The sequence below is a fragment of the Cervus canadensis genome, chromosome 11 (genome assembly GCF_019320065.1).
Source record: "Cervus canadensis isolate Bull #8, Minnesota chromosome 11, ASM1932006v1, whole genome shotgun sequence".
In the NCBI taxonomy this organism is placed as follows: Eukaryota; Metazoa; Chordata; class Mammalia; order Artiodactyla; family Cervidae; genus Cervus; species Cervus canadensis.
The window spans coordinates 57,098,489-57,124,749 of record NC_057396.1 but is presented as its reverse complement, the minus strand read 5'-3'; the positions used below and the strand labels follow the sequence as shown (position 1 = coordinate 57,124,749).

Genomic DNA, 26,261 nt, shown 5'->3' with positions numbered 1-26,261 from the left:
TTTTCTGTGTATCCACTGAGAACTTAGCAAAAATTGAAAACGCACATTTATAGTCAAACTAAGGCTGCATGTGTTCTGCTTATTTACATCCTCTGTGTTTAGAAACAGCTTGCTCACTGTTGATTATTCTAAGCCCTTCTGGTTCTAGCCCTAGAGTTTAAAAACAACATTACATACATGATTATAAAAAGGTTTTGAAGTTTCTCAATACCTGGGGATTGGATCCATCAAATCCTTCCTCATAAATAATGTTCTGGATAAACTGGAGCAGCTTCATGTAGCCAGAGGTCAAAGAACTGTTGATAAGAAGTGGTTCAAATACATACATGGGCTTATTACACAGCAAATACAAACTGTAAGCTACAACATTAAATAATTAATTAAAAAACACACATTTATGAGGTTATACTTAAATATCAGATAAGCCAAAATAATATGAATAATTCTAAAATTAAAAGTCAATACATGCATGGAATAAGTTGCATTGCCCTATATTAACTAACTCAATGCTCTTGACATCATGGGAAGATAAAAATCTGTGGAGACTGAGATGACTTAATTTTATGTCAGGCTTAGTTACTACCAAGAAAATTAATGATTTAATGAAGCAACCTAAAAGATGAAGCCACTATAGCTTTTTAGGAGTAATCATGGATAATTAACACATAGTTAATAAACTGCTATGCCAAGTACACCTGAATCAACATCCTGATCACCTGAGCTTATCTTCCATCAAAGTTTTAATATTCTTAGAACAAAATTGCAAAAATAATACTAATTCAAAAACAATTTTTTAAGACAAATGAAGACAAGTGGATATAAACTCCACTTTTGTTTGTAAAAAGATGACAAAAATATATAAATTTAAGAGGATAAACTATTTCCTACATGAATATTAGCATTAATGTTACTATTTCAAAATATTTTACAAGTGCTATGAAACATTAAAAAAATTATTAAGAGTTAAGAAAATCTGCTTAAATACTAACTGAATTTAAGATTCTTCATGATGGACAACTTGTGTGCTATGTCTGAACATAAAATGAGATGATGATGAAATTCTGGACCATTGCAATTTCATAGAAACTGAAGTGCCTAAGACTGCAGAAGCTGTGGGTGATCTTAAAAATACAAAAGCATTTGCTTTACTGTGATCTTAAGTAAAGTGATCATATAGGTAGAAGTGCCTGCCATAGGAAAGACAAAAATATAATTTGCAGCATTCAGGTAACATTAAAGAATACTCTTAAGAAGCTAGGAAATGCAGCAAACCACTTAAATAAATGTGCACAAAATTAATGATAAGTGGTTTAGCAAAAATATATGCACATCTTTGTAAACATTTTATTGAATAGTCAAAGCCAGTCTAAAAGTACATCTCTAATAACAACAACAAAAGAAAACCAAGAGAAGAGAATGGTGTTCTGTGCAAAACAAGTACTACTCCAATCGAAGGATTTGGCAATACAATTATTTCTCATATACTTATTTCTCCATTTTCAATGAACAAACAATGGATTACATGAAGGAGACATTTTTCTACTTTCCTGAGTGAGGAAATGTGTCTATAAATAATATTCCACAAGGACAACGACGTGACTATTTCGCATCTTAACACATATTTGTCCTGGCGAGTCCAACTTTCAGAACACAGTGTTCTTGTTTGAACACAACAGATTCAATTTCTATCTGGGTCAATTAGCTTCAGCAGCTACAATCTGCTCCAAGATTTTATTATGAAATGAATTCCAGCCAACCATTTGACGAAAGTCACTATGGGTTAAAGGAGGGTGGATCAAAAACATATCCAGTGTAGCCTAATCCACCAATAATGAATCTACCTAAGACCATTATTATTTCATATATTCAAAAAGTTTCTCATGTATTTTTCCTTCTGCCCTAAGTTGTTAGATAATAAAATCTGCCTCAAGTATTTGGTAGCAAATTTGGTGTCTAAACGCCCATTACTAAATACCACATACATAAATTATTTTTTTAGTTTTAGTTGCTACCATTTATCCGTTTCATCTTTTCACAGCTTGATAACTATAGTATATCTAAGATTCTCTTCAATGATATGGGGACAGTGGTTCTTCTGGTATGAGAACAAAAACAAGACATAAAGCCAAATATGCCTTAGTCTTTTTTCTTATTTTACACTAACAGTGATTAGATTATAACATAAATTCCTCCAAACTTGTAAGATTTCTAGGAAAATAAACACTTTGATGAATGGGAAAAAAATCAATACATTTAGCTATATTAAGAATATTCATTTTTAGATACATAGGATTAGAACTTTTAAAACTTAACTAGTTTATATAATATTAACATTAAAATACTAAGTATTGTTAATCTTCATATTGACAAGTCCTTGTCAACAATATTTTATGGTAAGATATTTTTTACTGAAAATGAATATCTGTGTCATCTTAATTTTTTTTATTAAACCTCTTTAATTTTGAGGATGTTGCCTTTTTATTTGTTCAACAGTCTAGTAACTCATAAAACAGGAGTTGTCAAGAAGTAAATCCAGTTACAAATATGACCCAGTTACAATAATGACCTTCCTTATTAATGTTTCCAAACATTTAACAAGGTAGGTTATCATGGTGTGTACAACATATCCCACCGGCAGCACATTTCAAATCATGTATATTATTTTGCCTGATTTTCATAATTTTTGATAACTTTCATAGTAAAATTACCTATCATGAAATTCTACAATGTCTTTAAAACTACACTGCTGCCGCTGCTAAGTTGCTTCAGTTGTGTCTGACTCTGTGTGACCCCATAGACGGCAGCCCACAAGGCTCCCCGTCCTATAACAGTACAAAAATATTAAAAATTAGAATTTTAACTTTACCTTTAAAATATTAGGCATTTAAATTTTTCTTTAGTTAAAAAATTGTCCAGGTGCATTATGTATCTGCTATTACCATGCTGTCTGATAGGAATTTCTTTATACTAATATACAAATATGGACAAAAGGGGTCCAATTACCCAGTGTAAACCTATATGCTGATGCCCAAGTTAACATCTTTAAAAAGTTTATAAAAAACATGAGACTTTCATGCCTTATCAATGTCCCTCCTCCCCCAATTTTCAGCAATAGGTCCAATGGATATTTGCATCAGAGAACTGTAATTTATATCAACAAATGGCATTAGTTTTCCTGTGAAAGGTAATTTTTGTCATTTAATCTCATCAAAACAGATAAAAAACACTACTGTAAAAAAAATCAGATGTATATCTAGAAAATAAATCTGGTAATCAGATAATAAATAATAGATAATTACCTTGCACCTTCTCAAACAATGAACAAAGGAATACTACAGAGGTCTTAATGTGCTCAAAGAATAAATGTACCAACAACAAAAAAGCTTAGGTAACAGGAGATAAGATTTTATCTGTGAAAAAACATTACGAAAATAAAATCAGTATATGTGAAATTAACTAATTGATAAGTGAAAAGCTAACTCTTAGACAATAAATATATCAACTGGCAAAGTATCTGGCACATTAAATACTCAAAAACCTTTTGCATCACTGTCACATTTGATCATTATGGTAACTTTGTGAGGTAAATACAACCATTAAACTCCATTTTATGGTTGAGAAAGTTAAGACCCGTTAGAGACTAAGTAATTTGACCATGGTTATACAACAATTAAGTAACAGAAGTGGCACCTAAAATTCAAGTTTTCTAAAACTTCAAGTTCTTTTGGTTAAACTAGAGTGAGGTCCAGATTCAATGAAAAGTCTCTGGGTGCAAATACACAAATGTGGCTCAGATGAGGTTTGAACATGGCTCAATTTAACACAGTCAAAGTATTCAGGTATATGGTCATATATATGAGTGTGCCTACTCAATCGTGTCCGCCTTCTTGTGACCACATGGACTATAGCATGCTAGGCTCCATGGGATTCACCAGGCAAGAATACTGGAATGGGTTGCCATTTCCTTCTCCAGGGGATCTTCCGACCCAGGGATCCAGCCCACGTCTCCTGTGGCTCCTGCAATGGCAGGCAGATTCTTTACCACTGAGCCACCTATCATAGGAAGGTATTTTTCTTTTAGTTGCATTGGTGAGAACTTCACCAATAGATAGGCCTTGTATTAACTCGATGTATGGTTTATAAAGAAAATTCAATATTGAAAAGCACAGATTCACAAATACAGAAACTAGGTACCAGTATAGCACAGTGGAGAGTGTGCTCAAGATCTGGGTTCCAGTTCTATCTGTACCAGCAACTGTAGCAAATATGTGATTTGAGGCAAATTCTTTAATTTTTCTGTTCTGAACTTAGAAATTTTCTCATCTGTAAACCAAAGGAGCATACTAGATAATCTCTGTGGTCCATTATGACTTAAAATTATATGATTCAAGGATTAATTTTCCTTTATATTTTAAGAATGACTTTTCTCATTAAAATGATTCAGTGTTGGCTTTTTAAAAGCCGACTTCTTATGCATTTAAATATTGATGTTAACTACTTCTTAGGAAGAGAAACTAATAACTACCAATTATGATTGACTTAAAGTAAAGATGAAGCATTTTTGATATTATGCAAATCACTGAGAAATATAATTTGTATTACCAAAAATCTATTTACACATATATTTCAGGTATTCATCTATGACAAAGGGTGAGACATACTTGTAAGGCTGTAGGCACAATATCAAATGTTTCAACTAACTGTGTAAAATAGTTTGCTGAGCTCAAGTTATATTAGCATACAATTTGTATGTGGCTATAAAGACTGTGAAGTCTATTCACAAGTAATTTTCAAGTTAAAAATTCCATTATTATTACATTGAAGGATGTCATTTATTGATTTTTCTTTTCAGATGCTTTTCCCCTAAGGACATCAAGTTTGATTCTCTTCACCATGGATACTCAATTAAGAGAACATAAAGGGACCAGGAATGTGTTAAGGGCACAAAGGTGGGCTGTGGCCAGCACAGACCTCTGGACCACAGCTGGGAAAGTACTAAGATCATGAAGATAGAAGAACTGTATGCATCTTGAAGCAATCCACTGACTGACAGGGACACTGTTGAGAATGGTTATGATCTTTCATGAAAAATAATTCAGTTCACTTACTTTGATTTCCATTAATTATGGATGCAAAAAAGTCACTAGATTATCTCCTTCTACACATCTTTACTGCTGTCATCTCTCCAACTTTGTGTCATTACTCATCTTTCAAACACCCTGACCTTTCAGTTTCTTGACCTCCTCTCCTCCAAAAATCTTGTCTCCATTCAACCTACAATACCCATTTCCATGGTCATACCTTAGATCTTGTCATCATCAATAACTGCTATCCTTGTATAATCTCAGTCCATACACTCTCCTCCTTACAACCACCACTTTCTGCCTTTTCACTCAGAGTACCATTTAACTAGAAGAGTAGTTTTGCTGAGAAAGTGAGAAGAAGCAAGAGAAGGGCAAGGAAGTGAAGACTGAAGCTGACCATGGATCAAGATGGTTCATTAGCTGAAAGAGTGTATCAAGGCGGGTGAGAGACAGCAGCCAACCGTACAGTGGTCTCAGTCAAGTCAAATGCTCGCATGGGGCTCCTGCATAGTTTATTTATTTTATACATAGTAGTGTGTACTTTTTAATCCCCTATCCTTATCCTGCCCCTTCTCCCTTCCCCTCCCAACTAGTTTGTTCTCTGTATCTGTGAGTCTGTTGCTTCTTTGCTTTATTTATTCATTTCATTTTTTAGATTCCATGCATAAGTGATAACATAGTATTTGTCTTTCTCTGACTTATTTCACTAAGCATAATACTCTCCAGGTCCATCCATGATGTTGCAAATGGCAAAAGTCCATTTTTCAATGACTAAGTAATACTTCATTGTATATGTATATCACATCTTCTTTATCTGCTCATCTGTTAATGGACATTTAGCTTGCTTTCATATCTTGGTTATTGGAAATAATCCCACTATGTAGATTGAGATGCATGTATCTTTTTGTTTACACGTATCTTAACAAGTGTTTTCACTTGTTAAGTCTTTTAATAGTACGTCTTTTAATAAGTTACTTTCAGGAGTGAGCTAAGTAATGTGGAAGACACAATGAACATGACCACTGTTCATCTTTGGGCCTATACATAAGGAGAAATTGAACTCCAAATGTATTTTTCTCAAAGGAAAGAATGGGATAGGGAAAAGAGAGCTGACTGTCCAGATTGAAAAATTGGCTGAAGCAGTTTTATTTTTTTCCCAAGAAGAAATAATTTTACTGATTACTGTAAATGGTATGATGGCAACAATGATAATGTACACTCTCACTTGTGACATACTTTCCTAGAATTGTTTTAACAATGCACACTTGTACAATTAACATGAGTGACATTTGTTTCTCCACACTACCTTTAACACAATGCATTATCATTTTAAACGTTTAATAGCTGAAAAAATGGTATCTCTTTGGTTTTTGCTTACATTTCTTTGATTACTAGTTAACCTTATTAGCTATTTCTGTAACTTTTTGAGAACAGCCTCTTGATTTCTTCTGCCCATTTTGTATTAGGGCACTCAACTTGTTCTTACTAATTTAAAAATGGTTTTAATTTACTAAATCTAAGTATATATACATCTATACACACATATATTTGTACTTTTAAAAATTCTGAAAAATCTCAAATTTATAGAAAAGTTGTATACATAAAACAAAAATCTTTATTCTCTGTTTCACTAGAGAATAAGTTGCTGACATGATGACCCATTACTTCTTAATAATTTGGGGTATGATTCCTACAAACAAAAACATTCCCCTATATAACAATAATATAGCCATCTGACTTAGGATATTGATATAATTAGGAAATGGATACTATCATCAAAATCTTCAGATTCCATTCAAGTTTTTCCACCTGTGCTAGTATCATCCTTCATTGCAAAAGGATTGAAATCAGAATCACGGGTTACATTCAAATTGTTTGCTATTTCCCCACTCCAAGATTTTAAGACACTCTCTTTAATTTTCTTCTATTACTTTTATAATTTAATTTACTGTGTTTAAATCTTTAACTCTTTGGAAATATAATTTGATGTGAGATATAAAGATTTCATTATATTATCCCCAAAGGGTTAGACTTTATTCACTTATTTGAAATCCCTTTCCTTTATGAAAAAAATGTTTTCATCATAAAAATTCAAACATACAAAACATAGAAGAGATAGAAAAAAAAAACCCAAATTCACCACTCAAAGGCAAACAATGTTATCAAAATGATCAACGTTCTTTCAGATACTGCTCTATATCAATCCCTCTTTCTTTACTGAGAAAAATTACTGTGGGATGTTAGGAAGCATGCTGATAAAAATGTTTGATTCTGAAGAGTATGTTACCAATAAACATACATAAGCAGAGTTATTATAACTACTTATTTAATTCTGGCATTTCACTCATAGTCTTTCCAATACTGATGTATATATACTGAATCTCACAGTGTAAGATGAGGATTTAGCTTCCAGTCTTTCATGAGTTTTTTCGATCAAATATCACTAAGTGTATTTAAGAACCTAAATTAATGTGTACTGAATTTCTGTTAGAAAAGAATTTCAGAAAAGCGAATTAAAATTTTGTGTAAACGGGATTGCTGTTGCTGTTTAGTCACCAAGTCGTGTCTGACTCTTTGCAACCCTACAGACTATAGCCCATCAGGCTCCTCTGGCCATGGGATTTTCCAGGCAAGAATACTGGAGTGGGCTGCAGTCCTTCTCCAGGGGATCTTCCTGACCCAGGTATCGAACCCATGTCTCTTTCATTGGCAGGCAGAGTCTCTACCATCAAGCCACCTGGGAAGCCCTATATATGCCCTAAGGGAAGTCCAGGGAATATAGAAATGGCTTCTATCTATATCCCTTCATGAATAAATTTTTAAAAGCATGGTATGGCGGCTGCCTATCTCTCTGAACTCATCTTCCTGTAACACTTGCTATCACTCACACTATTTCAACAACTAGGCCTTTCAGGTACTTGAAAACACCAATTACTTTCCTTTCCTAGTACACCTGCTGTCGCCTATGTCAAGAACACTTCTTGGCTTAGTGCTCTCTGTAAGACCACTTTTTTCTTCTTAGGATATTTTTTCAAGTCTCATGTTCAGGTCTTCAGAAAGGCCTCATCCCTAACACAACACAAAGTTCATTCCCCTCCTCAATGTATGGAGAGTGTTCTTTGTCTTTATACTACTTATCACAATTCATAATGAGATCTTTACCTGTTTACTTGTTTCTTTTTAGCTCACGGCATGTGTGATCTAAGTTCCCTGACCAGTGATTGAACCTGCGCCTCCTGTGCTGGAAGTGTGGTCTTAATCACTGGACCACCAGTGAAGTCCCTTCTTGTTTTATTAATTCTTTTTTTAATTGTACTTTCTTATTCTAAAAAAAAATTTTTTTTAATTGTGCTTTCTTAAGCTATAAATGGTCAAGGATAACAGTTTACTACAATAAACCTAGAGCTTAACATGATTCTAGGCTCATAAAAGCTAGGCTCAGGAGCATACAAGGTATTCACTCCAGAGAAGGTGTTCAATAAATATTGTTAGATATATGCTTATGCTTACTTACATCTGTAAATGGAACAATCCTAGTTCTCATGTCTAAAAGCATTCTTGATATTCCCTTTACTCTTTCCACAACCACAATGATATCAAAGAGATCAGAGGGGCAGCAAGGAACCAAATTAGGTAAGGACATGTAGACCTTATGGATCTCTGTTTGCATATAGGTTTTTTATTCTGAGTGAGATGGGATGTCATTAAAGGTTTGAGCCAGAGCAGTGATAAGTGCTGACTAACACTGTAAAACTGTACTGTCTAATAAGACAGTACTTGTCACACACGGAATGCGAAGTCAAGTGGGCCTTAGGAAGCATCATTATGAACAAAGCTAGTGGAGGTGATGGAATTTCAGTTGAGCTATTTCAAATCCTAAAAGGTGATGCTGTGAAAGTGCTGCACTCAATATGCCAGCAAATTTAGAAAACTCAGCAGTGGCCACAGGACTGGAAAAGGTCCGTTTTCATTCCCATCCCAAAGAAAGGCAAAGGCAAAGCCAAAGAATGTTCAAACTACAGCACAATTGCACTCATCTCACACACTGGTAAAGTAATGCTCAAAATTCTTTAAGCCAGGCTTCAAAAGTACATGAACCGTGAACTTCCAGACATTCGAGCTGGATTTAGAAAAGGCAGAGAAACCAGAGAACAAATTGCCAACATCTGTTGGATCATCAAAAAAGCAAGAGAGTTCCAGAAAAACATCTACTTTTGCTTTATTGACTACGCCAAAGCCTTTGACTGTGTGGATCACAACAAACTGTGGAAAATTCTTCAAGAGATGGGGATACCAGACCACCTGACCTGCCTCCTGAGAAATCTGTAGGCAGTCAAGAAGCAACAGTTAGAACTGGACATGGAACAACAGACTGGTTCCAAATTGGGAAAGGAGTATGTCAAGGCTGTATATTGTCACCCTGCTTATTTAACTTATATGCAGAGTATATCATGTGAAATGTTGGACTGGATGAAACACAAGCTAGAATCAAGATTTCCAAGAGAAATATCAATAACCTCAGATATGCAGATGATACCACCCTTAAGGCAGAAAGTGAAGAAGAACTAAAGAGCCTCTTGATGAAAGTGAAACAGTGAAAAAGTTGGCTTAAAACTCAACATTCTGAAAACTAAGATCATGGCATCTGGTCCCATCAATTCATGGCAAATAGATTGGGAAACAATGAAAACAGTGAGAGACTTTATTTTCCTGGGCTCCAAAATCACTGCAGATGGTGACTGCAGCCATGAAATTAAAAGGTGCTTGCTCCTTGGAAGAAAACTTATAACCAAACTAGACAGCATATTAAAACACAGAGACATTACCTTGCCGGCAAAGGTCCATCCAGTCAAAGCTGTGTTTTTTCCAGTAGTCATGTATGGATGTGAGAATTGGACTACAAAGAAAACTGAGTGCCAAAGAATTGATGCTTTTGAACTGTTGTGTTGGAGAAGACTCTTGAGAGTCCCTTGGACAGCAAGGAGATCCAGCCAGTCCATCCTAAAGGAAATCAGTCCTGAATATTCTTTGGAAGGACTGATGCTGAAGCTGAAACTCCAATACTTTGGCCACCTGATGGGACAAACTGACTCATGAGAAAAGATCCTGATGCTGGGAAAGATTGAAGGCAGGAGGAGAAGGGGATGACAGAGGATGAGATGGTTGGATGGTATCACTGACTCAATGAACGTGAGTTTGAGTAAACTCCAAGAGTTGGTGATGGACAGGGAAGGCTGGCGTGCTGCAGTCCACAGGTTGCAAAGAGCTGGACATAACTGAGCAACTGAACTGAAGTCACACATAGCTACTTACACTTAAATTAATAAAATAAAACAAAAATTTCAGTGTAATATTGAAAATATTCATTATTAGTTGCATGTGGCTTGTGGCTGCTATTTTGGACAGTACAGGCATAGAAAACTTCCATCCTTGAAGAAAGTGCTATTGGACAGTGCTACATAAAAAAGTTTATGAGGGCTGCTTTGGACAAAAATAGGAGCCACCAAAAAGCAGGGAGCAGGATTAATTAGGAGGCTATGCCAAGAGTCCTTGCAAGAAATATGGGTGACTTAGGTTTAGCATGGTGGAGGTAAGGGATGCAAGAAGTGATCAGGATCTGGATATACTGAAGACACAGTTGACAGGATTTACTGATAGACTGAATATAGGGAGTGAGACAGAGAAAGGAGACAAGGGTCAACAATTGCTTTATTGAAGGAAGACCAGAAATATGAAAGAAAATACATAAAATACATAAATAAGAGAGAGTACATCTATGGGCAAGATGACTGGGATTAGGAATGTGGGAATAAGGGGGATGATAACAAAACAACCAATGAAAATAGCATGCTAGAATGCTAGAATGATCAATTAAATTCCATGTATCCAAAGGCCCCATTGAAGAACAGAAAGAAGAAAGAAAGGTAAACATATAAGCAAGTTATTTCTCTTCACTGGTCAAAATCTTTTTACTTTAATTATATCACCAGCAGATAAACAGGTAGATAAAATTCCTCCTCACACTTATATCTCTGCTTTTCCTTAGCTCTGAGATTTGTATCATTATATCATTTTTTATATATCCTTTGAATAGAGTATAGTCTACTTCTGTAACTTTATGACTCTGTTATGAACTTCTAATCTCACCTAGAAGCTCTCTTCCAAAATCCCTTTTTCGTGAGTAAATTTTCTACTTATAATTTCTAAATATACTGTGGTTCTCTGCTTCTCAATCTAAGAAAAAACTCTGTATTTTTGAAATAAAATATACTCTTATATGGCTATGTTTCAGTTATTGGTTTCATCCCACTAAATCTCTGTGCTAAGAATAAGACTATAGTTAATTTGAGTTGTAACTATATTTTATGCTTTGATTCACTAATTCATTGACTATCAACTTAATACTTGTGTCCTAGATTCAGACAATAAATAGATGAAAAAAATTATAACTTTTCCTCAAGGATTTCCAAAGCTTGGAGGGAACATAAGAATGTAGACAAGACAAATAGTTAAGTGTAATGAAATTAGTGTTTTGACAAAAGTACGAACAAAGGAATATTAGTAGGAACATATGGGGAACACAGCTACGATTTGTCTAGGAAAATACTACAGAGGTTTATATGGAAGTTTCATTTACTATGGTAAAGAGACTTTGCAGGATAAGGAAAATGAAATGACTTCTAAAATTGTAAATAATATTCCTACCCACTTTCCACTGTTTTTCTCTTAGAAATTTTCCCAGAAAGATAACTAGTTCTCTTAGAATTCAGTTCATTCTAGTTAATACAAAACTTTTAGCTACTACTAGCTATTGTTAGCATAGATATATAAAAGTAAAATCTTGGAGACTAGAAGTCCAGGATCATGGTGCCAGCAGGGTTTGTGTCTGGTGAGAGCCAGGGTTAGTGTTGGGTTGCAGATGGTTACCTTCTCGCTGTGAGCTCACATGGCTTTTCCTGGGTGTTTACTCAAGGAGAGAGTGGAGAACTCAGTGTCTCTCCTTTTTTAAGGTCACCATCCTATCACACCAGGGCCCCACCCTCAAGACCTCATCTAAGTGAGTGAAAGTTGCTCAGTCGTGTCTCACTCTTTGCGACCCCATGGACTATACAGTCCACGGAATTCTCCAGGCCAGAATACTGGAATGGGTAGCCTTTCCCTTCTCCACAGAATCTTGCCAACCCAGGGATCGAACCTATGTCTCATCTAACTAACTCCCAAATGCCCTATCCTTAAATTTTGGGGATTAGGGTTTCAACATATGAATTTGGAGGGGGGGTGGATGGGATGAATACTAATCAGTCTGTAACAGTAGGTTAAGCAGTATGTCAGTAGATTCATGAATAAATAATAAAGAATGACAATATCTTTCTAGTAGGGAAAAAGAACTATGCTTGGACATACCTATTAGCAAAGCTTAACTCAAAACAACATCAAATTAAAAAAAAAATTGTAAACTATTTTAGAATTATTCTCAAAATCAGTTTTTCTATTGTTTTATGTTTGAGATGATCAGATTTATAACAGTAAAATATCAAAACAAAATTTTCTAGGCAATATTATTGTAATACATTTCAAGATTCTACAACCAGGCTTTAATTTGAAAGTTTAAACTGTAGGTATGAACATTTTCCATTGGCAAATATACCAGTAATTTTAGTCATTACAGATTTCAAATGACCTTCAGTTCTTCTTACTTTAAAAAAAAAAACTTTATAGGTTTCAACAGTGCCTTTAGAAATTATAAAATTATATATTATATCCTCATACATGATAGACACAGCCATATCCTCTCGTCTTAATTACAGGAAAAGTATGGACAAGTGTAAGGCTTAGCTTTATTGTTTTATAAATGAACCAGTAAAGTTCATTTTAGTGAAATGAGCACACGCTTTTCATAAAATAAATCTCACATGGTAAAGTACCCATTTTCAAAATTAATTTAATTACATGTTTAAAGTTTAATTACATTTAATTAAGCATTTAAGTTTAATATGAAATAAATGAATTATCAGTTAACTACTATGAAATGAAATATTGCCTCGATAATTAAAATCTATCAATTTTTCTGTTCCATGTAAAACTGTTAGTTCTCAAAAACATTCTTAAAATATATTTAAAAAATTACATTCCCATATCTAATCAAGGCATAATTTTTCTGGTGCCCAGCTTCTTGTTGGGTTATACATTTACTGCAGCAGTAAATGGAGACAGCCTGGTAAAGAAAAGAGAGCAGAAGGTTTTGGATACTTGGGTTTGGTGTCAGCTTTACTCACTCACAGACTAAAATAGTGGTAAAGCTGCTCAGTGTCTCTGACCTCAAGTTTCCTACAAAGTGGAGATAATACTGCTTCTCTTGTAGGGTTGTTTGGAGGATAAATGAGATAGCCCATGGTCTAATGCCTGGAACACTACCTGATATTGATCAGGTTAATTGACAAATGTTAATTTCCCATCACTTTAGTTGCTAAGTGAATGAAAACCACTTTGTATTTTCTGGCTTAAAAGGTTTCATCTTTAATTTTTTTAAATTACAAAAGTAACACTATATCTCTTTACATGTATTTACATCATAATTAATGTACATTTTTTTATTTCCCTAAGCACTCCATGAATGGAGACAGTATAGCATTACTGCTAAGAGAGATTTTTAGTTTTTGTGCTGCCGAAGCGAGCACTAAGAGAGATTTTTAAATCAGAAAGAACTGACTTTGAATCTGGGTTTTATAATTTACTTTTTGAGAAATCATGGAGACACTATTTTAATCTGTTCCTCAAGTATGTGTATATATATGTCTGGTTCAGTGTTGACAAAAATTAGAAACTAGTATAATCAATAAAATCAAATAAATGGAATAGTTTTCACTAAACTCTCAGGCAGTATTTCTGGGAAAGAGACCCTAGATTTTTAAATCATAAATCAACATTTAATAACTCATTTCATTTTGAAAATAATGGTTTTACAGTGTAAAGGAAAACAACCTATTCTGTGAGGCAACAACCTATTCTGTGAGGCAACAATCTATTCTGTGAAAACCTTCCCTTGATTCAACTGCAATATGAATTAAAATTATTTCTTTATTTAAAAGTATTTCTTTATTGTTGTTCTGTTGCTCAGTCGTGTCTGACTCTTTGTGACCCCATGGACTGCAGCATGCAGGCTTCCCTGTCCTTCACCATCTCCTGGAGTTTGCTCAAACTCATGTCCATTGAATTGGTAATGCCATCCAACCATCTCATCCTCTGTAACCCCTTCTCCTCTTGCCTTCAGTCTTTCCCAGCATCAGGGTCTTTTCTAATGAGTCAACTCTTCACATCAGGCAGCCAAAGTATTGAAGTTTCAGCTTCAGCATCAGTTCCTCCAATGAATATTCAGGATTAATCTCCTTTAGGACTGACTGGTTTGATCTCCTTACAGTCCCAACACTTTAGAAATTATTCAATGTCAAGTCTTTAATTTTCAGAGTTTTGCCTTAATAAAGTTAGTAGCAGTATGAATACATTGCGTTGGTTTATTATGTATCAAAAACATGGAGCAACAGCATGATTTTATACCATTTTCACTGCTATTATTATCAATAAGCAATATTTATGTATCTTGTGCATTTAGGGCTGAAGGATCCTATTACTGAATTATTTCACATTTTATTGAAAATAAACAGTAGTTATTATAAATTTGGTATCCAGATTTGTCAAGTTGCAAATTAAAGAGTAATGGTAGGTCCAACAGTTACAGGACTACAAAAATCACATATAATGAAATAACATAAAATATTAAGGTTACATATTACCTAGAAAACTAACATTTATCAGGATTTGTTCCTTTAAATAGGCATTCTTTCAAAGACTGTGGTAAAAATGTATTTTACTAACCTTTGAAATCAGAATTGAAATCACTAACTTACCAGGGTTCTACATTAAAAGTTGATGATATTTTTTCTGGGAGAAAAAATCCATGCCACTTTGAGGTCTCAATGAGTTCTTGTGGTATCCTTTTTGATATATCATAATAGTGACCAAATCTTAAAGATGATACTGGTCCAGCCTGATAAGAAAACCCACACTGGTTGTTAAAAATTTCTTTTCTTTAAACTGTAATTTATTTATCTTACATTCAGCAAAATACTGATATACTTATGCATTTTAATGAAAATATGGAAGAACTGATATATATATATATAGATTTATTAAATTTCAAAGAAGCATGCAACAATCTTTGTTATTGTAAACTATTTATAGTTAGAGATCAAACTTTACATCTCTCATGTATCTTCACTCTCGGTGGTTCCCTAAGTTTAATATGAAATTAACCATCTCTTTGCTTTTTTGTGGGGGGAACTTCCCTGATAGCTCAGTTGGTAAAGAATTTGCCTGCAATGCAGGAGACCCCAGTTTGATTCCTGGGTTGGGAAGATCCCTGGAGAAGGGATAGGCTGCCCACCTGTGTTCTAGGGCTTCCCTGGTGGCTCAGCTGGTAAAGAATCTGCCTGCAATGCGGGAGACCTGGGTTCAATCCCTGGGTTGGGAAAATCCCCTGGAGAAGGGAAAGGCTACCCACTCCAGCATTCTGGCCTGGAGAACTCCAGTCCATGGACTCGCAGAGTCGGCAACGACTGAGCAACTTTCACTTGCTTTCGCCTTACTTTTTTTTTTTTACCATACCTTCCTCAGCTCAAAAATTTTATATACGTAACTCAATTAATGTTTAAAGCTTCAAGTTTTAATAATAAAATAAATTTACAGTTTAGAAAACTTAAGCCAAATTAATTCACTGAAGAGGGGTCCAAAAGAAACTCGTTATTTATATACATTAAACTGAGCATCATATTAAAACTAAATTCTCATAAGACCATGTGTATATATAGTATTCAAAACTTCTTACAAATAAAGTTAAGCTTACTGTATAAAATATATTGAGGTATTCCAGATAGGAAGACGGCACATGATAAAGTGGGAAAATGTATACAAGCTCTCTTAGTGAAATCAGAAATTTGGCATATTCATTATTAGTTCATTGATAATTCCTCTTTTGTGCCCTCCACTAACAATTTCTCCTGACAATTCTTTCTTAGAGGAAACTTTAATAACTACTGATGCTGAATTTAATTACACAGGACAGCTGAACCCTAGTAATATAACATTAATATCATACTGATTTGAATGGGCTCTGGGCTGATTTCTTTCAGTCAGCACATTCGAAATATATCTCTATCCAAATATACCTTTATCCAAAGTTGAACTACTAACAGACTCTGCATGGCAATAGTTTCTAATAAAATCTCTGATCTTTATTTACTTAATTTTCACGGTCTTAAATACTACAAAACACAAAAATTTCAGAACACTCAACAAAACTAGGTTAATATTTATGGAAACTGAGGAACTGTACAGAGTAGGTTCTTAATTTATTTTACTAAGTAAGTGACACTTTTGTAATTCAGAGAAGAAATAGACATTCACTTGCCACTAGGTGTTTGCATTTTAAGACTTCAGGAATTCATATTAAATTAAATCCCTACAAACATCAAATTATATAGTAATACAGAATTTAAAAAAATTAAAGTCTAGTAGAAACACTATTCTCAGATTCAGAGTCTGGGGGTTTGTCATTCATTTGATATATAGAATAGCTCTTCATTCCTCCATAAGGTATTATTTGTTTTCATTAATAAAAGAGACCTATCAATTGGCTTAATCTAATCTTTTCAATACAAAATATATTCTGATGTATGGTTTCAAAAACATGATTTATCCATTTGCCACGAAATTGCTAACAAGTACATTATGTCACATTAAAATTTGTTTCTTAAAAAGAGGGTGTAAGGTTTTTAAATGTAAAGTTATTAGTCTAAAGCAATTTAAACAAGGTCTGTTCTTTGGCCTATAATCTATTCTTTATCCGGATTATGGTTCAAAATGTTTTTACTGCAATCTCTGCTAGAGCTCATCTTTTTATTGTGTAAGTCCAAGCCCCCTTAATGTTTTAGAAAGGCCTTGACTAACTGAACTTTGATCTGATGTCTTCATTGAGAAAAACACCAGGTTGCCCATTTCAGATGCAAATCCCCCTAAGGCCCAATAGAATTTAGTAAAGACAGCAAAAAAGAAGAAACAAGAAGTTTCCAGGATCCTCTTTGAGAATCCTGGGGCACACTGGTGTCCTTAATCCACACTGCTGCATGGATTAAGGTAGGTGATAACCTTTCCTGACTCAAAAGAATAAGCGGAGTGCCTACAAACTGGGTGGAGACTAGGATTTGGTAATAATAAAACACCATGCAATAAAAGCCTGGTCTATGTCAGAAGCCTCTGAAAAGGCCTCAATGTACCACATTCCCAGGCCTAGTAGGGAAGCTTGCAAAAGCCTACCTGAATCAAATAAGCATGAATAATCTATTTTAGCGGACTGGCCATGGGGAGAGAGAAAGAAAGAGACTTTTCGCCTCTTTTAAGTTAATAAATTTATTAGTGGACTGAAGGTTCTTGAAGTCCTATGCACTCTGAGAAATATGCTAAATTGCCAAGAAGCAAAGTATGCTTTTTAAGTTGCCGTCTCTATCAATGTTTCTAATGATAATATTAATGTCATCGAAATCTGAGATTTGGGATGAATCAAGGAGAAAATTGATTTCATGCTGTGACAGTCTACACACAGAACACAAATAATTCATCAAAATGTAAAAATTTATTTGGAAAATTTTAAAATTACAATTAAATTATTACTTTTTTTTAGAAATTAAGATTAGATATGGCAACTAAAATATTTATAGGGTAGACATTAAACATTTAATCAATGATGCAAAACTTTAATGCTGCAATAAAAATGAAAAATAAATACACTCTTACAGGAAAAACAATTTTGCAATTTTTTTCTACCCAAGACACAGAGTGTTAACGTATCATCAGATGATTGAAATGCTGTGAAATCTTCTGAGGTCTAGAATTGTAAAATAAAGACTTAAAACATTTCCTTTTAAAAAGGTCACTGAATGCTTTAAATCTAATAATAATAATGGTAATCCATGAAAAACTATCAACTTCCTGAAACAATAAATGCACTGAAAAAATTGAACTATCATCAATAACTATTCCAATCAATAACTATTTACTCAGTTTGGTATAGTTTTACATAATGAACACTTAATTCACATTCATAAACTACCCTTTAACTTCGTCAGCTGTGGAAGAGAGTAAAATGGAATGGTTCAATAAAAATTTCTATGCTAAAGGTTTCCAAGAGGAACAACAAAACAATACCCTCCCTCACCATGAATATGTCAGAAAGAAAGCAAAAATTCAGACAAGAGCTGCACCAGAAAAAAAACAGTCCAAACAAGACATTTTCTTAGTGTTATCATTTCTTGTTTCTCAGTACAGCATAACAGAAAGCAAGAATCCAAACGGTTATAAACCATTTTCAGCATCAGTTCAATCATTAGAAACCAGAGTGAATAATAACAATTTCACCAGACTATTATAAGAATCTAATGAAATACTGGAAATGAATATCTTGTAAATTATCAAGCAATTAATAATAATAAATATTATTAATTGTTATTATTGTGTTATGATTCAGTAGAGAATCATAAGATCCATCACTATATTTTGCCATTACACTGCTCTATTGGAAAAATGGTATTTGTTGTCATCTAAAACATGTATATATCTATCACTGGACTGTTGTAGCTGAACTACTAAGATGAAAAGCCAAAGTGTAATGAGGATTTAATATAATAGAGATCTAACATGCTGTTATAAATTGCTGGAGCCATTCTAAGCCTTGGTAGTAGAGCTCTACAGTATTAAACAAATTAGGTCTCAGAATAGGCTGTAGGCCATCATCCTTGGAAGGGCATGGGGCCTCCTTGGTGGCTCAGGCAGTACAGAGGATGCCTATAATCCAGGAGATCTGGGTTTGATCCCTGGGTCAGAAAGATTCCCTGGAGAAGGGAATGACAACCCACTCCAGTATTTATTCTTGCCTAAAGAACTCCAGGGAGAGAGGAGCCTGGCAGGCTACAGTCTATGGATTTGCAAAGGTGGACACAACTAAGCAACTAACACTTTTTCACTTTTATCAATCCTTGGTGTGAACAGGGAACAAGGTTTGGTTTAATGATTCAACAGAAAGAAGGACACATGTCCACCCAGGAGAGAAAATCAAAATCACAGGATGAAGCAAAGTTGGCATCTACAAACTATACACTCCTCCAGTGGGAAGAAGCACTACTTTATGCTTTACTGAGCTACTGTTATTTTTTCAAGTGTACATATTCTTATCCTTTTTTGCATTCCCTAGATAGGAATAGGACTACATTCTTAGGATTGAGAGATATTATGTTAAAAGGCATCTCTGAAAATCAACAGAATGCCTTTCTGTTACATTATGTTTTGGACTACTTGACTAAACTTTACTCATAATAGTATTAACTATATTTTATCTCAAGTAAAATACAGAAAATCGGGGTTTTACTGTTGTTTTTAAATTGATAATGGCAAGATAAGGTCTGGATTTATAAAGCAGATAATGACAGGTGATCATCAAAGTTTATCAGTCTTGTACAAAATTTCTGTGACAGGTAAATATACAGGCCAGTGACATTTCAAAGAAAAGCAAAGAAGTCAGAAGATGACTCTATTTTCTAAACTTGACAGAACTTGCTTTAAATACTAGTAAACGAAAGCTTGTCCACCGAGTGTAAATTCAAAATAAGCTGCTACTTGGTGTGTACTCATTAATGCAACTTAACTCATTTAATTCACACACCAAATAATTCATTCACTTGTGTATTCAACAAACAACTATTGAGCACCTATTATAGATCAGGAAAACAAAATAGTCAAAGTCTTTCTCCCACTGACTCACACTCTAGTCAGAGGAGATGGATGACACATTATATGCTAAGTGATGATAGGTTCTCTGAAGAAAAATATGGTGGTGAAAGGGTATGGGAGAGTGGTTTTATTTTATATAGAGTGACAAAGGAAGACATTCCCAAAAAGTGATATTTTAGTGAAGTCTTGAGAAAATGGGAAAGCAAATCATCTGGAGAAAACCATTGTAAAATCGTAAAACACTCAAGCTCTAAACCTTGAAAACTTAGGTTTACGTGTAAATGTGCAACGTGGCAGAAGTTTACTCCCATAGTAACAACTGCAAGCACACCATACTCTAAAAGGAAAAAACAGAATAAGCAGTATTACTCATATATAAAAGGGGGTAGGAACAGTGTCTGCAATTACAATACAGAAAGAAACAACTAAAATTATAAAGAAATAAAGAATTTTCTCCCCAAATTGAAACAGGTTTCATAACAAGCAGTGAGAGAAAGTCTTAAAGTTTCAATTACTCATATTTTCACTGACAACTTTACTTCAAGAATGTCAGTGACCATGAAAAGACCAGAACCAAGATGAGATAAGAGTTAAAAAAGAAAAGGAAATGGAAGATACAAGTATTTTATATAAAGTGAAACTGAATTGGTATACTATCTTTACAGAAAAACTAAATTCAACTTAGAGTTTATATTCTTAATGTCTTTCAGAACACACCAGCAGAAAAATCAGAAATACAGTTACTTTATACAAAAGTCATCCTTAAGCCCAGTACTTAAATGAATCTGCCAGATTACAGGCATGAAGTTTTTGCCATTAGGGTTCTCAAGTGTAAATCCTACATTGTTTGTTTTAATCCTTATAAATTAATTCACATTTTCCAAGCAGAACAACTACATTTATTCTGGCCTCTTATACAGTTCTCATTCACATTCTAGGCTATCTCTGCAACAATTTCTGACTGTTGAGCTTCCTTTTACTTTTTAATACAAATGTATGGTTTTCTACTGTACACATTTACCATAGTTTATTATGGTAAATTACCATATTACCATTATTTAACTAGTTGCTTACTGATGGACATTTGGACTATTTCTAATTTTTTGCTATAAAAAATCATGCCTCATATACAGGTCATGCATATTGAATTTTACATCTGAGTAAATATATTAATGCTGTAAATTTCCAATAAAGAATCAAAGGGTACAAGATTTTGTAATTTTGAAGGATACTGACAAATTACCCTTCATGGAAGCCATTTACATTTCTACCAGCAAAGCATGAGTACTAGTCTCTTCCTGTCTTTGCTAATTTAATATCTTACCAAACATTTTAGATTATTGACAATCTAGTAAAAGAAAAATGCCAGGTTTTAATTTGCATTAAATTAATTTTAATTTAGCTTTAATTTGCATTTCTTTTGTTATAACTGAAATTTGGCATCTGTTCTTACGTTTAAGAGCTACCTAAATTTCTTCTTTTTACAATTTTTCCTGTTCTTAAAAGTTGAGATGGTAGACTATTATTCTATTATATAAGCTGCAAGTACTCCCTCTCCAATTTGTAGTTTGTTCAGTCACTTAAATCACACTTAAAAATGATACTATTCAAACACCATGCCCATCTGAATTAGAACAATTAACCACTGCTTAATATATGCCTATTACAACACATTTTATACTTGGAATACAGTTGATGCTTAATCAGTATTTTCTGACTGAATGAATAAACGGCATTAATAAAGGTGCTAGAGATACAAGAGAAAATAAAACAAGTTCTCTGCCCTATACAGAAATCTTTCTGGTGGAGAAAAGAATGATACTACCAACTAATTAAAAACAATGTATAAAAGTACTTTAAAATACACGTGGTATTATGGAAACAAATATAAGAAACTAGATAATTACATATTATTTACACTTGGAGAAGGATGAGTTGGTGAGTCAGAAAGTGAAAAGCATCGTCAGCAGAAATACAAGCAATTCACAGAGCAGTTCTCAGAGCAGGGGTGAATATAGTTTTATGCACACACAGGACAAAAACCAAAAAGGTAGGCTTGGATCAGGCGGTATAAATCCTTTATACAATCTTGAGAAGTTTATATTTTCATAATGTGGGCTTATAATGGATTTCACCTCATAATTCAAATTCTCATTAACTGGTAGGAACCACCCAGACACTCCACAGAGAATTCTAAGGCTGGTCTGAGGTTGGCAGGAAGGTAATGTGATTGACAGTCTGCCATGCATTTATTTATTTAAGTTTGTTTTCTAAATGTGTGAGCCCATTTCTTTCTTTCTTATTTATTTATTTGGTTGTGCTGGGTCTTTGGCGTAAGGGCTTTCTCTAGTTGTGCTGCAATGGCTTCTCAAGGCTGTAGCTTCTCCTGTTGTAGAGCTGTGCTTCAGTAGCTGTGGCTTTCATGGGCTCAGTAATTTTTAGGAAATATCATCCCATTTACAATAGTATCAAAAACAATAAAATACTTAGAAGTAAATTTAACCAAGGAGGTGAAAGATCTCTATTATGAAAACTATAAGACACTGATGAAAGATACTGAAAAAGATACAAATAAATGAAAAGGTATTCCATGTTCATGGATTGTGGAATTAATATTGTTAAAATGTTAATACTACCAAAAGTCATTCACAGCAGTGGTCTCCAACCTTTTTGGCACCAATGACCAGTTTTGTGGAAGACAATTTTTCCATAGACCGGGGCAGGTCAGGGAGGAGTAATTTCGGATTATTCAAGCATATTCTTGATCTTGAAGAGATCAAGAAGAGATGGAAAGAATACACAGAAGAACTGTATAAAAGAGATCTTAATGAACTGGATTACTATGATGGTATACTTAGTCACCCAGAGCCAGACATTTTGGAGTGCAAAGTCAAGTGGGCCTTAAGAAGCACTGTTGCTAACAAATCTAGTGGATGCAATGAACTATTCAAATCCCTAAAGGAGGATGCCGTCAAGGTTTTGCATTCATTATGTCAGCAAACCTGGAAGACCCAGCAGTGGCCACAGGACTGAAAAGGTCAATCCTCATCCCAACTCCCAAGAATGGTAGTACCAAAGAATGTGATAACCATTGGACAACTGCACTCATCTTCCATTCTAGTAAGGTCATGCTTAAAATCTTGCATGCTAGGCTTCAGCATTATGTGAACCAAGAACTTCCAGATGTCCAAGTTGGTTACAGAAAAGAAAAAGGAACTAGAGGTCAAATTGCCAACATTTGCTGGATTATACAGAAAGCAAGGAATTTCAGAAAAACATCTACCTCTGTTTCATCGACTGTGCTAAAGCCGTTGACCGTGTGGATCATGACAAACTGTGGAAAGTTCTTAGAGAGATGGGAATACCAGACCATCTTACCTGTCTCCTGAGAAACATGTATGCGGGTCAAGAAGCAACAGTTAGAAACATGTATGGGCAAACTGATTGGTTCAAGATCGAGAAAGGAGTACGACAGGGCTGTCTGCTGTCACCCCGTTTGTTTAACCTATACGCTGAGCATATCATGAGAAATGCCAGGATTGATGAGTTAAAAGCCAGAATCAAGATAGGTGGGAGAAGCATCAAGAATCTCAGATATGTGGATGACACCACTCTAATGGCAGAAAGTGAAAAGAAACTAAAGAGCCTCTTGATGAGGGTGAAGGAGAGTGAAAAAGCTGGCTTAAGACTAAATACTAAAAAAATGAAGAACTCAGATCATGGCATCTGGCTCTATTATTGCATGACAAACAGAAGGGGAAAATGTGGAAATAAGTGACAGATATCCTCTTCTAGGTCTCCAAAATCACTGCAGATGGTGACTTCAGGCATGAAATCAGAAGATGATTACTTTCTTGGCAGGAAAGTGATGACAAACCTAGACAATGTATGGAAAAGCAGAGACATTTCTCTGCTGACAAAGGTCCATACAGTTAAGGCTAAGGTCTTCCCAGTGGTCACATGGTGTTGTGATAGATGGATCATAAAGAAGGCAGAACATCAAAGAGTTGATGCCTTCAAACTGTGGTGCTGGAGAAGACCCCTGAAAGTCCTTAAGACAGCAAGGAGATCAAATCAGTCAGTCTTAAGGGAGATCAACCTTGAATATTCACCGGAAGGACTGATGATGGAGATGAAGCTCCAGTATTTTGGTGATCTGATGAGAACAGACAACTCATTGGAAAAGTCCCTGAGGCTGGGAAAGATTGAGGGCAGAAGGAGAAGAGGGCGTCAGAGGATGAGATGGCTGGATGGCATCACTGATGCAATGAACATGAACTTGGGCAAACTCCGGGAGATGGTGAGGGACAGGGAGGCCTGGTGTGCTGCAATCTATGTGGTCGCAAAGAGTCGGACATGACTGGGTGACTGAACAATAACTACTACGGATGTAATGTACATAACGATGACTGTAGCTAAGACTGTTGAATAATATACAGGAAAGCTAAGAGGGTAAATCCTAGCATTCTCATTACAAGGAGAAATATTTTTTCCTTTTTCTTTTCATTTTATTCATATGGGATGAAGGATGTTAACTGAACCTATTGTAGCAATCATTTCACAACTTATGTAAATCAAACCATCATGCTGTACACATTAAAGTTATAAAGTGACATATGTCAATTATTTCACAATAAAATTGGGGGAAAAAAGTCATCTAGATAAGATACTCTACAAATAAGTAATTATTTAAATAAACAAATAAACATTGTATTGCATTTAAAGAGTAACAAGTATATCACAAGAGATTCTATAAAATGAAAACAAATATATTTGCCAATTTTGGAAAGAGTTTGTTGACTTACCTCCATCTTGGGTAATAACTGGTAACGCCAAGCTATTTTCATCTTAATATCAGATTCTATTTTATGACTGCATACATCTTCATCGCATTCTTTTTTATAGCTATCATCAATTAATGGTGCAGGAAGTTTCTAAGAAAACAGAATGACACATTATTAAGCATCTGTGGTAAAAAAAAACAAAAGAAGTGACAATTTTTTTAAATCATAATATTAGAACTTTCCAATGTGTTAAAAATTGACACTTTAAAATTGACTCCAGCATAATATCATGACAATATTGATATTCTACAGTAGAGAAAGATTTACACAGTATTAAATGTGAAATTTAACTTTTTACTAATGAGCTAGAATTTGAAAAAAAAATCAAATTTTTATACTAGCAAAAATCAAATGCTGTTAGACACTATGATTATCAAAAAAAATTTTATACTCTTAAAGTCTAGAATTAACACTTTTGTGTTATATGTAATTATTGTTATGTTTGCCACAAGGTAAAAATAAAGCATGCGCGTAATCTGTTTACTGGTTTGTAATTCTAGAGTTAAAAAAACTCATTCACCAAAATAATGGGTGAAGTAAAAACTAAGAATAAAGACATTTATTTTGTCCATATCAAACGTTAGTTTTGCACCTGCAAGCCTCTGACTCTAACTTTAACAATGAAAATAGAATTTAAAATCTCTGATTAAATGAAGAGACAAAGAATTCCAATTTTCCTTACTTAGAAGCTGATCTACCAAATGAGCTACTGAGTGGCTACAAGAAAACATATAGAAAACATTGTTTTGTGAAGAGTCCACACACTTTTTGGAGAAGGAAAGCACAAGCAGTAATTTTGTTTTTTATCAACTATAATCATAAACTGAAGCATTTGGATTAGTAAACATAATCTTGTGTGTCTTCAAAAATTAGTGTAAGCTGCAATTTATACTTTACAGGATTAAATTTACTTATGCTTAAAACTGTGTCAACTAAAAATTATAGTAACCATCATATATTTTAGTAATCTCCTAAAAGATCTCACAGTGGATTCACTCTATAATATATGCTAGTATTAGACACTAGTTGTATCATTAAAACTCTGACTATATTATACCGAGCAAAGCATTCATTTCTTACAAAATACAAAGTAACATTTTTTCAATGGAAACCAATATATGTGTATAGTTCAACATAGCATAGAGGTCCTAAATTTGAATTCAGCAACCAGATTGTTCAGATTCAAATCCTGACTTTGCAGTTGAGCTGTATCTGTGGTTACCCTGACCACCTGGAGCACCTCTATACGTCTCCATTCAATACTGGAAAAATGCAGATAGTAGTATTTACTTCATTGGTTTGTTGTCAGTAATAAATGAGGTAAAAATGTAAATGCAAAGAATGGTACCTGTCACATGTCAAGCATTCAATAAATGTTTGATTATGAGAATTCAGTCAAATCACTGTCCTAATTTTTACTCAGAGCCACACATTTTGTATTGTCAATATTAGGCAACATTTAGTATAAATATTTGTATTTTTTTCAATCTCAGGAACA

At 34.2% G+C, this 26,261-nt stretch overlaps 1 protein-coding gene across 1 annotated transcript in view; it reads right to left on the bottom strand.

The window, feature by feature from the left end:
• Nucleotides 1-26,261, bottom strand: part of ELP4 (elongator acetyltransferase complex subunit 4) — a 232,108-nt gene that overhangs the window by 151,057 nt on the left and 54,790 nt on the right. Inside the window, exons 4-6 of the mRNA XM_043481548.1 lie at nucleotides 24,725-24,853; nucleotides 14,990-15,129; nucleotides 212-296 (exon numbers count right to left, since the gene is read on the bottom strand). Coding sequence (XP_043337483.1) covers nucleotides 212-296; nucleotides 14,990-15,129; nucleotides 24,725-24,853 — 354 coding nt within the window. The remainder of the gene's footprint in view (nucleotides 1-211; nucleotides 297-14,989; nucleotides 15,130-24,724; nucleotides 24,854-26,261) is intronic.